The sequence below is a fragment of the Monoraphidium neglectum genome, assembly GCF_000611645.1.
Source record: "Monoraphidium neglectum strain SAG 48.87 unplaced genomic scaffold scaffold00350, whole genome shotgun sequence".
NCBI classification, from domain to species: Eukaryota; Viridiplantae; Chlorophyta; class Chlorophyceae; order Sphaeropleales; family Selenastraceae; genus Monoraphidium; species Monoraphidium neglectum.
Window position 1 is genome coordinate 18,201 of NW_014013278.1, and position 11,334 is coordinate 29,534.

The 11,334-nt window shown below is 63.8% G+C and overlaps 3 protein-coding genes across 3 annotated transcripts; all 3 read left to right on the forward strand.

The window, feature by feature from the left end:
• Nucleotides 1-1,607: 1,607 nt before the first annotated feature.
• Nucleotides 1,608-3,421, forward strand: MNEG_2937 (hypothetical protein; the record flags this gene model as incomplete). Its single annotated transcript, XM_014048588.1, has 4 exons — nucleotides 1,608-1,655; nucleotides 1,888-2,019; nucleotides 2,203-2,291; nucleotides 2,896-3,421. 4 exons carry the CDS (start codon nucleotides 1,608-1,610, stop codon nucleotides 3,419-3,421), a joined length of 795 nt encoding a protein of 264 aa, XP_013904042.1.
• A 2,285-nt stretch (nucleotides 3,422-5,706) lies between these two features.
• Nucleotides 5,707-7,641, forward strand: MNEG_2938 (hypothetical protein; the record flags this gene model as incomplete). The annotated part of the gene is made up of 5 exons (XM_014048589.1): nucleotides 5,707-5,870; nucleotides 6,066-6,135; nucleotides 6,393-6,710; nucleotides 6,912-7,022; nucleotides 7,225-7,641. The coding sequence occupies 5 exons, from the start codon at nucleotides 5,707-5,709 to the stop codon at nucleotides 7,639-7,641; spliced, it is 1,080 nt and encodes a 359-aa protein (XP_013904043.1).
• A 2,675-nt stretch (nucleotides 7,642-10,316) lies between these two features.
• Nucleotides 10,317-11,322, forward strand: MNEG_2939 (Protein transport protein; the record flags this gene model as incomplete). The annotated part of the gene is made up of 4 exons (XM_014048590.1): nucleotides 10,317-10,487; nucleotides 10,707-10,805; nucleotides 11,084-11,194; nucleotides 11,251-11,322. The coding sequence occupies 4 exons, from the start codon at nucleotides 10,317-10,319 to the stop codon at nucleotides 11,320-11,322; spliced, it is 453 nt and encodes a 150-aa protein (XP_013904044.1).
• Between the last annotated feature and the right edge of the window lie 12 nt (nucleotides 11,323-11,334).

Below are 11,334 nucleotides of genomic sequence, written 5' to 3' on the forward strand. Positions count from 1 at the left end.
GCCAGGTGTGTGAGCCCGCGATCCAAGCCCCTAAACTTCCCACGCCGTCACCACTCTTACCTTAAACCTCCAAATCAGGAAGGCGTCGTCCATGTGGTGCACCCCCGTGTTGAGCTGCGGCGACCAAAGCTCCATTGCGTCAGCCGGCTCTGGCGCCTGACACGGTTACGGCACAGCTCGTGGGCTCCCCGCGTTTATCCTCGCAAGCACGCACCAGCAGGGAAGTAGCCGTCATTGAAGCCGTTGCGGATACTTCTGGATCACTAGAGGAGATGCGATGATGTCTACAAAGGTGGAGATCGTCAAAGCGAAGACGACTCCTTGCTAACCAGGCTCGTCTATAGCAGCGCAAATTCACATTCTATACGCGAGGCCCTGTGTCGATGCTGCTGCCCGTCGCACGATGTTGATCAACACACTGACGGATGTTCTGCGCCGCACAAAAGGAGGTCATCGGCTCTAAACAAGACAAATTATCAATTGAAATCAAATCGTTCAGGCTGTAGGGAGTCTGAGTGCGGATGCATACGGTAAGAAGCGCTGAGATGCGTCCCCGAGTGTGCCTGCCGGCTGCTGGTGCTCTGCCCAACTGAACTAGTCGACAATCGCCCCACGCCCTTTGCTAAGCCCAGTGGCTACCTGTCCGCCTGCCATGAAGTATGAGAAAGCGAGAGAGCTAGTTGAAACACATGCAGTACAGGCCATGGGGGGGGGGGCCAAGCATGCGAGCAACAGTGCCACCCCCATTTTTGGGCAGATCACTTTCTGCTAGGTGAATGATTGAAAAACAGCACAGATCTTGGCAGCACAAAGGGTGGCAGAGAAGACGCGCCATGGGCTGATGTCGCAGTCAAGCATCCCACATTGTTGTGTGTCCTGAGTCGCATTAAAGCTCGAACTTCTTGATTGGGCTGGGTGCAACGTCGCAATTTGGAAGTGAGCAGATCAATGACGTTCGTTTTACAAGCAAGCCCCAATCCATGTTTGCAAGAAATACGGTACGTGCTGTCAGTTTGCCTGCACTTACTTACCGGGCCAGAATGGTCAAAGCAGGTGTTCGTCACTTGTTGCTTATGAGTCGGAAAGCAAACACCTGGGCCAGTTCGCCATCCGTGACGACGCCCTGGAGGAGGTTCGGAAGCGTGACGCCTGCTGATTATGGGCATGTATATATTCTATGCTATGGCTTTCGGCTCACGAGCTGAAGCCCCAGCGCTCCCCCAAAGCAACGTGCGTCACCACGCCAGCACACCGCCGCCCGAGCGACGAAGTTGTGTGGTGGCTTGTCACAACACCCTCCACGACATTTGTTTTCATTCTGAAAAAATAGCAGCTCGATTTTTGAAAACATTCGACACATCTCAACGCACCGCCGCAGCCCGTAAACAATTTCCTTCGGAGAGGTTTTCGAAACCCAGACCGACTCCCGTCACCCCAAGACAGTCGTGGATGGCACACAAACAACATGTTAGTGCCTCGGAGCATGTGCGGCCGGCCGCTGCTGCTCAAGCGCGTGTTGCGCTTCCGCCGAGTCATCGGGGGCTTTGACGAACTCCGCCATCCCACCCCCCCGGAACACCTTTGGTCGCGCCCCGCAGGCCCTTCAGATGTCGGTGAGAAATCTCAGCGACGAGTTCATGATCTGGCGGTACAAGGTGAGCGCCTGGTCTCGCTTGCGAGCGTGCAGCAGCTGCAGCACGAGGACACCGCCCATGCATGCAGCAGCGAGGCAGACGGCCTGCGGCGTGCGCTTTGCTTTCATGTCATTTTACATTTCGTGCTTTGTTGCAGTTGATTGGGCTGGCTAGACGCCTCGCGCTGTGTCGAGGTGTTGTCCTGTCGAATTGGGCGCAGTCGACCCAACACCAGTGCTGCCCCCCCCTCCAGGTGGAATTCTGCAGCCGCAAGGACAACCACGACTGGGCGACCTGCCCCTATGCTCACGATAAGGAGAAGGCAAAGCGCCGGGACCCAGCATGCTTCAACTACGCGTCCCTGCCATGCCCAAACACAATGCAGGTGTGCGACCGGCATGGGCGGACCCTGCCTGCCTGGCGCTGCTCACCTTGCCGCCTGCAAGTGGGCTGCTCGCGCCAGCGACTGGACCTCCGACCCAACACGCATCCTTGTCCCCCCATCGCTGAGTTGCAGGGCCGAAGCTGCCCGGGCGGCGACGCGTGCCCCTACACACACTCCGTCCAGGAGTACTGGCTGCACCCAGACCGCTTCAAGACGCAGATGTGCAAGAACGGGAGCTCGTGCACGCGGCCGCTCTGCTTCTTTGCGCACAAGTGAGTCCTGTGGGGGCCAGGGACACAGTGGCGAGAGGGCGGATGGGGTGCCGGCAACAAGCGCACCTCTTACTCCTCATGTCTGCCGGATCAGCCGCCGGTGCGCGGAGCGCTAAACGTCTGCCTTTGCCGCTGGCCAGAAATCATTAGCCAGCGCACGCTTGCGCCTTCAGGCACCGTCACACATCCGCCCCTGCCTTTGTTGGTACATCCCACACCTCAGGGCTCAAGAGCTGCGCTTCCCAGAAACTGAACCTGTCAGCAGCAGCACTACTTCCCTCCCAATGGCCCTCGGCAACTCAGCCCCCGTCACCAGCAGCAGCAGCGCCGACGTGGCCGGCGTCGCGGCGGTAGCCCCAACCATTGCGGCGCCGCTGCCGCTGTCGGCCCCGATGGTGCTGCTTGCTGGCACGCCGTCCGTCCCTCTCACCACAGCATCCCTGTCGGCTCCAGCACCTGCTGCAGTGATGTCGGCCGTCGTACCCCTCATCGACGGCCGGCCCCTGCCCTCTGACACTCTTCTTTTCAAGCTCGGAATGCAACACAAGCTCGAGGCCATGGCGCCGCCGTGCACTGCCGCCCTCTCCTTGCTGACGCCTGGCAGCGGCATGTTCCGCTTCCCTGCTGCGCCTGGATCACCGCAGTCAGCTTCGGCGTCACTGCAGCAGCAGCAGCAGCAGCAGCAGCAGCAGGCGACACAGCTGCGCGCTTACTTGGAGGAGCAGCAGCTGCTGGTGCAGCTGCAGTGCGCATCACTGGAGCAGGAGCAGGTGCGCCTGGGCCTGTTGTTAGGCCAGCTGCAGACTTCGGCCGCGGTCCCTAGCGCTCAGCCCCTTGACGCGGCGCCGCCGTCGCCGGTCAGCGTGCAGACGAGCGCGCTGAGCGGCAGCTCTTCCATCTGCCCAGGCGTGGGAGGGGACCTGAACGCGCTGCTGCTGCAGCAGGTGCCCATGGCGGCGGTCAACAACGAGCCGCTGCAGCTGTACCCCGTCTCGGCCGCGCTCGCCACTGCCATCGCCGGCGGCGGCGCCCTCAATGGCGCCGCGGCGTGGCCTGTGGCATCCGCACAGCAGCAGATTGGAGTGCTGCCACTTGCGTTCGACGCCGGCGCCCTGCGCCCGCTGTTTTAAGGCGCTTGGTATTGATGTGCGTACTTGCGCTGACAGAAACACCGTCGGAACTGGGCAGATGTGGGAGGTGAATCATCTAGCTGACTGCCTTGGTATTGCGAACCGTTGTGGTGGGCGACACTGCTGTCGACCCGCCAACGCGCGACGCGGCTTTCCCTGGCACGCTTTTGCTTCGTGCTTGCTCGTCCGCCGGCTAAATCAATCTGTGGCTGCGCCTGTCCCTGTCCCGCCACAACGATGGACCTGGGGTGATGGAACGCTCAGCCGCTTCTTTTGGCTTGGTCCCCGCCTTGTCACTCGCTCCTACGAATGACGGACCCTGCAACGGTTGCCGGCTGTTGACGCATCGGCCCATATGTTCGCTGATACGCGTCGGCCGGCAGGGTTTGACGTCAGGGGTGGGTGGGTTTCTTCTTGCTGAATCACCACCGCTACATTCTGCAAAACACGCAGCAGCTGGCTTTCGGCATTGGATTTTGCGCACGTCGCGGTGGCGCAACATGTTTAGTAGCACTTTTGTGCGTGTGCGGAGGCTTTTGCCTTGAACGGCTTTCCCCTCGCCTCGTGGCACCCGCAACATAAGCGTCCTCCAAGCATCAGCCCCTCGCTTGGGAGGGGCAGTTGATACTGTGACCATCGGTCCAATTGCCGGCATCGTCCTAATCTGGCGCCCACAGACTTTCACCCTTGGTCCACAATCACTAATATGGACCCGCGGCCGTGCTTCCTTGCGACGGTTGTGTCGAAATCTCTTGAAGACGCGCGAGCCTGCGTGCTGCTGCGTCACAAGGCCCTGGGTACGCCCTGGGTAGTAGGTGTTAGTGGGGGGGGCGTCGTAATGCGCCACGCTAATGTTTGGCACGGTGCATGCCCCTCCCAGCCCAGCCCCCTGTGCGTCCAGCACCAGGTGATGTGTACCAGCCGCTGGTGCTGGATTCCTTGATTGGCTCTGCGTAATGGCCCACACGCACCTGCACTCGTGCCGGTGGGTCCCATCCGCCGGTTGCTTCACGGCTACATCCTGAATTGCTCTCAAATTGTCCGAACACAACCGCTGCGTCGCCTCGGCGGCCTGCCAGCTGAGCTCCCGGACAGCCCGTTGCTGAGCGTGGCACTGAACTGTCACGCGCGCATTTCAATGCTGTAAGTGCTTCATCCCAATACATGTAATGATCAGGTCTTGCAGCGTTAGATAGGGAGGTTGGCAGCCTTGGGTGAGAGGTACTCGCCCACCTTGCTAACAGCCTGGTCAAGACTCCAGGACGGCAGGTTAGCTGACCTACGCTGCTCAGGTCTCAGGACCATTGCTTGCGGCAGGGGCACAATCACAAGTCAAGGTCCATCTTTGGTCGCAAGCGTCGTGGCCGCTTCAAAAGCTGCAGGTCCTTTCCAGTGAGACCCATTGGCAAGCTTCTTGGCTTGCTGTTTCCTGTCATAAAATGTATGTCATCTGTGCCAGCCACTTGTGCCGTGGTAGACCAGCTGGCCCCTGAAGGCATCTGGGTTGCATGTTGAAACCTGGCGCCCCTGTGTTAGTGTCAATCTGGGCGGGGGGGAGAGGGGAGGCACGAGGCTCCAAAGTTCGCGCGTTGCGTCTGACAGGTCAACGTATATGTAAGCATGGGTCAACATGTGGCCCTTGTGGTGTTGTGTCGACGCGGGCGCACAAGCGAGCCAGACAGATGTGACGGCTGCTCGAATATGATATACGGCACAAAACTCCCATTGCCCCTGCCACCGTATGCTGCGCTCACATGCCGCATCGCGGCTTTGCGGTGCCCCTTGGATTGTGCTGTCAGTGGGCTGCGGTGCACTACGGTACGAGGGAGCATCCATGAGCTGAGATGGCACTTGCATAAAATAAAGGTTCTTGCAATACTCAGGAATCAGCTGCAGCGTATGCGGCTGTCGTGGCAGCAAGGCCCGCGATCCCTCGCTTGATCCCACAGCCTCGTGCCTGCGGCTTTTTTAAAATCCACTTTAGACGTGCAGGCGCACGGGGCGCTCGCAAGACCCTTGCGTGGCGCAAGCAGCAGCAACTGTGCATCGGGGCGCAACCGGCTTGTGCTCGGCTGCGCTTGGCCAGTGCCCGTCATGGCAGCCCCCTACATCATGCCTGACGGCCCAGGCGGCCGCCCTTATCGGCTCACAGAGCGCAACGGTGGTGAGAGGGCAGCCTTGGGCGTGCCTGCTGAGGCCAGCACGTGGCACCTGGGCACGGCATTGGGTCCCCCCAGCGGAGCGCCTTGACGCGCCCCGCCCAGAGCCACGTTGCCCACTCCATAATGCACTCCACAGGCAAGTCGGGCAAGAATAAATCTTCCGGCTCGCGCGGCAAGGAGGAGGCGTGGTCGGCCCTGCAGGCCGCGGCGGGCGGCGCCGCGTCCCTGGAGGACATCTCGGAGTTGCGCGCCATCGAGCGCGCCGGCTGGCGGCGTCGCAACCGCTGGTGGGCGGCGCCCGCCCACCCGCCGCCCCGGCTGCCACCCTAGCGCGCGCGCTGGCGCGTACGCATGCGTGCATCCTTGCCCCTGGCCACCGCACCCAGCGACGAGGCACGGCTGTTGCTGCAGGCCGCGCGGCAAAGGCAGCCACCGAGGCATGAGCCCCCCCTTCGCGCCACACGTGCTGTCGGCCCCCAAAGGCTGAACGACAAGGCGCTGCGCGACGGACACCTGGCCAAGTTTGGTCGCATGACCGCGGAGGACATGCAGGTAGGGTTGCTCGCCCTGTCATGCGCTTCAGGGGGAAGCGTTCATGCACGGCGCATGGTGCTGGTTCCGCTCGTCACACGCGGTTGCAGGGATTGCAGCGTCACGGATGTTTGCGCTTGTTGGGCGCTTGATGGTGTTTCGGTAGCAGAGCGCGTTTCCGGGGCGGCCCTGCCCGTTTCCTGGGCGGCCCTGCCCAGGGCTTGCACCCTCGTTACAATCTGCCTGCGTCTCCCCCCTCACCTCGCCTGCACGCCCAGAGCCAGTTCAACCCGCCGCCCTTCGGCGGCCCCCAGCGCCCCACGCTGTTCGCCGAGGTCGCGGGCCCCGAGCATGCCGCGCTGTGGGACCACTTCCGCAGCATCACAATGGAGCGGGAGGAGAAGGTCCTGGACCGCTGGTCACAACACAACACCCAGCAGCGGCGCGCCGGCGCCGGCGCGGGGCCGGGGGACGCGCCCGGCCCGCCGGGCGCGTCGCCGGCGGCGGCGGTGCGGGCGTGGGGGCGGGTGAGCCGCGCCGCGCGGGCCGCGCTCAAGAAGGCCAACCCTCACTCAGTGATGGAGCTGGAGCACGAGGTGGGGGCGCAGGGGGCAGGCGCGGGCGGGGTGCAGGCGCGGCGCCATTCCTGGGCCTCAGAGAGCGCGGGGCTTCCGCGGCCAAGCCGACCCGCCGCGGCGTGCGCACAGGTAGCCGCAACAATCAGATCCCCCAAGCTTTTCCAGTCAAGTCCCAGCGTCGCTCGACCCTCGTTTCCGCGCGGCCGCGCGTGCCTACAGGTGCTTGGGCTGGTGGAGGGCGGCGACCCGGCGGCAGAGCTGCTGATGGACGTGCCTGACGGCTTTGGGCGCCTGCTGGTGCACGGCCTGTGCGAATTCCACGGCCTGCTGGTGGGTGCCAGCCGTTGAATCCGAGCCTAGGTTGGGGGCGCAGAGCAGGCGTGCGGGCATGGACCGCGGAGCCTGGCTGCTTGCGGTGGCATGTGCCTTGCCTGCTGCAACGCATGACGTGCTTGTCAACAGTCCCGCCATTATCAGCACGATGCCCGTTGCGAAGCTGCCACCTCACCGCGGCTCGAATCTCGCCCCCCAGTCGGCGACGCGCAACGTCGGGGGCCGAGCGCTGGTGGCGGTGTACTTCCGGCGGGAGCCTGAGGCGCGGCGGGCTGCTCAACAGCAGGAGCAGGAGCAGGAGCAGCAGCAGGCGGCGCAGGTGGCGCAGGGCGCTGCTTCGCCGCTGCTGTCACAGGACGATGGCGGCGGCGAGGGCGCGTCCGGTCAGTCAAGGGAAGGGCAGCAGCAGCAGCAGCAGCAGCAGCAGCAGCAGCAGCAGCAGCAGCAGCAGTATGGCCACAGTCGCGACACCCCCGAGATAACGTGCGCCGACATACTGCTTGCGCTGCGCGAGGCGGCGCCGGACGGCGGCTTCGGCGCGGCAACGCTGGGGCGGTACGTGCGGTCGATGCACGTGGGGTCTGACGCCATGTCTGATGACTTCGTGCTCGTGTGAACTCGCACGTTGCACCGTCCCTGTCCCTTGCACAGCCACCGCTGCGTCGCAGCCGCGGGCACCTGGAACCTTGCCGCGTCCCGGGGCGTTCAACCCCACAAGTGGGAGTAAGCCATTCTTGTTAGGCGGCGGTGCGCCGCGCATCCCTTGCCACGAGGCCCTGCCTGCAAGATCATCCCCGATTGCAATGATTCTCCCCTCTTGATGCTTCGTGCTTGTACAGCGTCTTGATGATCAGCAAACACACAGCTAGTTTTTGGGGAAGGCTGGAGGAAAGCCGCACCCAACTGTAACATATCGCCGCCGTGGTGTAGATGTGCATGGCTATCGGTGGCGTGGAGACAGCCTGCAATTACATGAGCCGACGTGCAAGCCGCAGGTGACCTGCGGACAAGCATGCGGCTGCGACCCCGCGCAACCAGCGTCAGTGCTCGACTGCATCCCATACTTTGCCGCCAACCCTTCTGCAGAGCACACCGTTTGTCACAGGCGTGCAGCTGGTTGAAGTGGCTTGTGTGGTAAGGGCAATCTCTGCGAGCCCTTGCGCAGCTAATTCGAGCGAGCCCGCGTGCCAAGCTGCCCCCGACGCCCTGCAGCTGCTGGTTGACTCGCCGCAGTAATGTCGTGAACACCCGCCGGCACCACTGACCCTGCCCCTGACCTTTGCTTGAGCCTGAACGGGGGAGAGTTGCAGCATCCAGTTGATGAAGATTTGCAGTCCCCGATCGCCAGATCGCTCACGATTGGGTCATCAATCCACAGCCTGCTAACAAGGAGCGGAATAGTCTTGACAGTTATTAGATGAACCCATCCCCGGGCGGACAGCCTGGTGAGGAGGTTGTGTCGCTGAGGGGTGATAGTGCTGTTTGGGAGCTGATCGTGGCATACAGCAGCGTTATCATGCTTGAATCGGCAATCTGTCTCAGGGGCTCCGCCTTTCGGGGGACCACGCCCGCTGGGACCTCCAGCAGGTGCGATTTGCCGCACCAGATCGCGCGTGCTTATATGTGGGTTTGCGTGCGTCACTATAAATGAATGATTGCTACGCAGGAGCTCAACAGTATGGGTCATCTGTAGCGGGGCCGCCAGGTGCGCAAGCGTGGAGCTTGCGCAAACATGCTGCAGCATGGCGCGGTTGGTTGCGACTGCATGGCGCTGCGGACGGCACTTGCCACACCGCCTGCACGTGTTGCTTCTGTATACAAGTTGCAGTGACTGCAAATCGCGCGGTGTGCAGGGGGCATGTATCCTGGACCTGGAGGAGGAGCGCCACGCCCCATGGGCGGGCCGCCGATGCCACTGGGAGCCCCGTTGGGTGGGCCGCCTGGGGGCATGCCTGGAGGCCCCAGGCCGGCAGGGCCGCCAGGTGGGCTGGTGTGTGTGTGTGTGTGTGTGTGTGTGTGTGTGTTTGTGTGTGTGTGTGTGTGTGTGTGTGTGTGTGTGTGCGTGCATTCGTGTGTGCATGCGCCTCTGGCGGGCGGTCGATTGAGCCGCCTGGATACAGCCTTGGGTTCTGCGCCGGCAGCGGTGCCCTTGTTGCATCACCGCAAATAAGCTGTGAATGCACCCTTGAAGCGGGAGCCGGTGTGGCTCGTCTTTTGGCAAGCATTTTCCACGATGAAGACTGCGCACATGACCGTAACGCATGGTGGTCGCAGGCCCTCAGCGGACGCCTGGCGTGCCGCCTGGAGCGCCATTCAGCAATGGCTTGGGGCCGCCGGCGCCAGGCGGGTTTTCGGGCGGGCCCTCCCCGCCGCCGGGCAGCTGTGGCATGCCCAGGCCGATGGGGCCTCCGGGGCCGATGGGCAGTGCGCCGGGGCCAATGGGAGGCGCCCCGCGGCCGATGGGGCCACCGGGGCCTGGCGGGCTTCAGCCGCCGATGGGGGCGTTCCCAACAGGGCCGCGGCCGATGGGTGCAGCCCCCCCACCATTCCAGCAGCAGCAGCAGCAGCAGCAGCAGCAGCCTCATCCTGCGGGTGCACCACCCGCGTTCAGGCCGATGGGGCCAGGGCCGCCGCCGCCAGGTGAGCGGTTATGCAGGGAGGGCAGGAGCTAAGCCTAACGCACTTCCTGTGTCAGCACAGTGTAGAGATTGAAACAGGTATCAGGCTCACTTCGCTAGGCCGGCATTGCGGTTCTGGCAACGCCGACCATATATTCAGCATTCTGCTCTTATTCGCCCTTTCACCTGTCAACCTACCTTGCTGCGCTCCTTCAATTTCAGGCGGCGCGATGCCGCGGCCGCCCGGCCCGCCAAGCGGCGGCTTCGCCCCGCCACCGCCTGGTGCTGGCATGCTGGGGCCAGGGATGGCGGGCCCAGGCGTCCCGGGACCCGGCATGGCGCCGCCACCGCCGGGCCCGGGGATGGGGATGGTCCCACCCGGCCCGGGCATGGGGCCGCCACCAGGGCCGCCTGGCATGGGCGCGGGCATGCCGCCGGGGCCGCCGGGCATGGATGGCGGCTATGGGATGCAGGTGAGTGCGGGCAGCGGGGTCCCTCACTGTGCGTGCCAGCTCTGCGGATGCGGCGCCGCATGGTCCACAAGCAGCGGCCCCCTGGTGTGTCAGTCTGGGGACCTTGCTGTACAGGCGATCACGGCTGGAGCAGCAACGCTCACGCACAGCATCGCACTGTTCCTCCTTTATGAACACGTGATCCCGTACTCGAACAGCGCATGGCGGAGCACTTTGAGTCGCTGACGCTGGGCAGCGGTGGCCCCGGCAGCGCGGACGCCATTGACATTAGCGTGCTGCCGCGGCCGGCGGGGCCCGACCGGGAGCGCGCGCGCGCAGCTGCGCCGCAGTTCGACCGCGGCAGCTGCTCGCCCCACAACATGCGGCCAACGGTGCGGTTGTGGGCGGAAGCGAGCTGGCGGCTGGCGCACAGGCAGCTTCTGGGCTAGAGAAACTGGCAAAGGCAGTTGCGGCATTGCTGTGGGCGTGCCCGCTGCCAGCGTGGAAGGACCGCTGCAACAATCTGCAAATGCATTGCAGTGGGAGCCGCGGCACCATGCCCCTCATTTTCAGGGCCCTGACATTCCCCTCCCCTGTGAACCCCCCTCCAGGTCAACGCGCTGCCCAACAGCACAGCGCTGCGCGCGCGCTGGCAGCTGCCGCTCGGCGTGGTGGTGCGGCCCATGGGCGATGAGGGCGTGGGCAACGAGGTGAGGCGGATGGCGGCAGCGGCAGCAAGATGGCGGGCCGGCCGCTTGAGATCAGCCAGCGTGTGCAGCTGCGCCCAGCATGGAACGTTGCTATCCAGGCTCGGTGCTCGCGTGGACATGACACATGCGCACACACGCGCACGCGCGCACGCACGCGCACTCACACACACTCAAACCTGCACGCGCATCACCATCACCACTCATGATGCGCTTGACTGCCACTCAACCCCCACTCATTCTCCTCCTGGCCCCCCCACCCCGCGCTCCCCTTGACGCAGGTCCCAGTCATCCCGCTGGGCCCGCAGGGCATCGTCCGCTGCCGCCGCTGCCGCACCTACATGAACCCCTTCTGCTCCTGGGCAGACGGCGGGCGGCGGTTCAAGTGCAACGTGTGCACCATGCTGAACGAGGCCCCGGTGGAGTACTTTTCAACGCTGGATGCCAGCGGGCGGCGGCGGGACGCGGAGGAGCGGCCGGAGCTCAGCGTGGGCACGGTGGAGTGGGTGGCGCCCACTGAATACATGGTGGG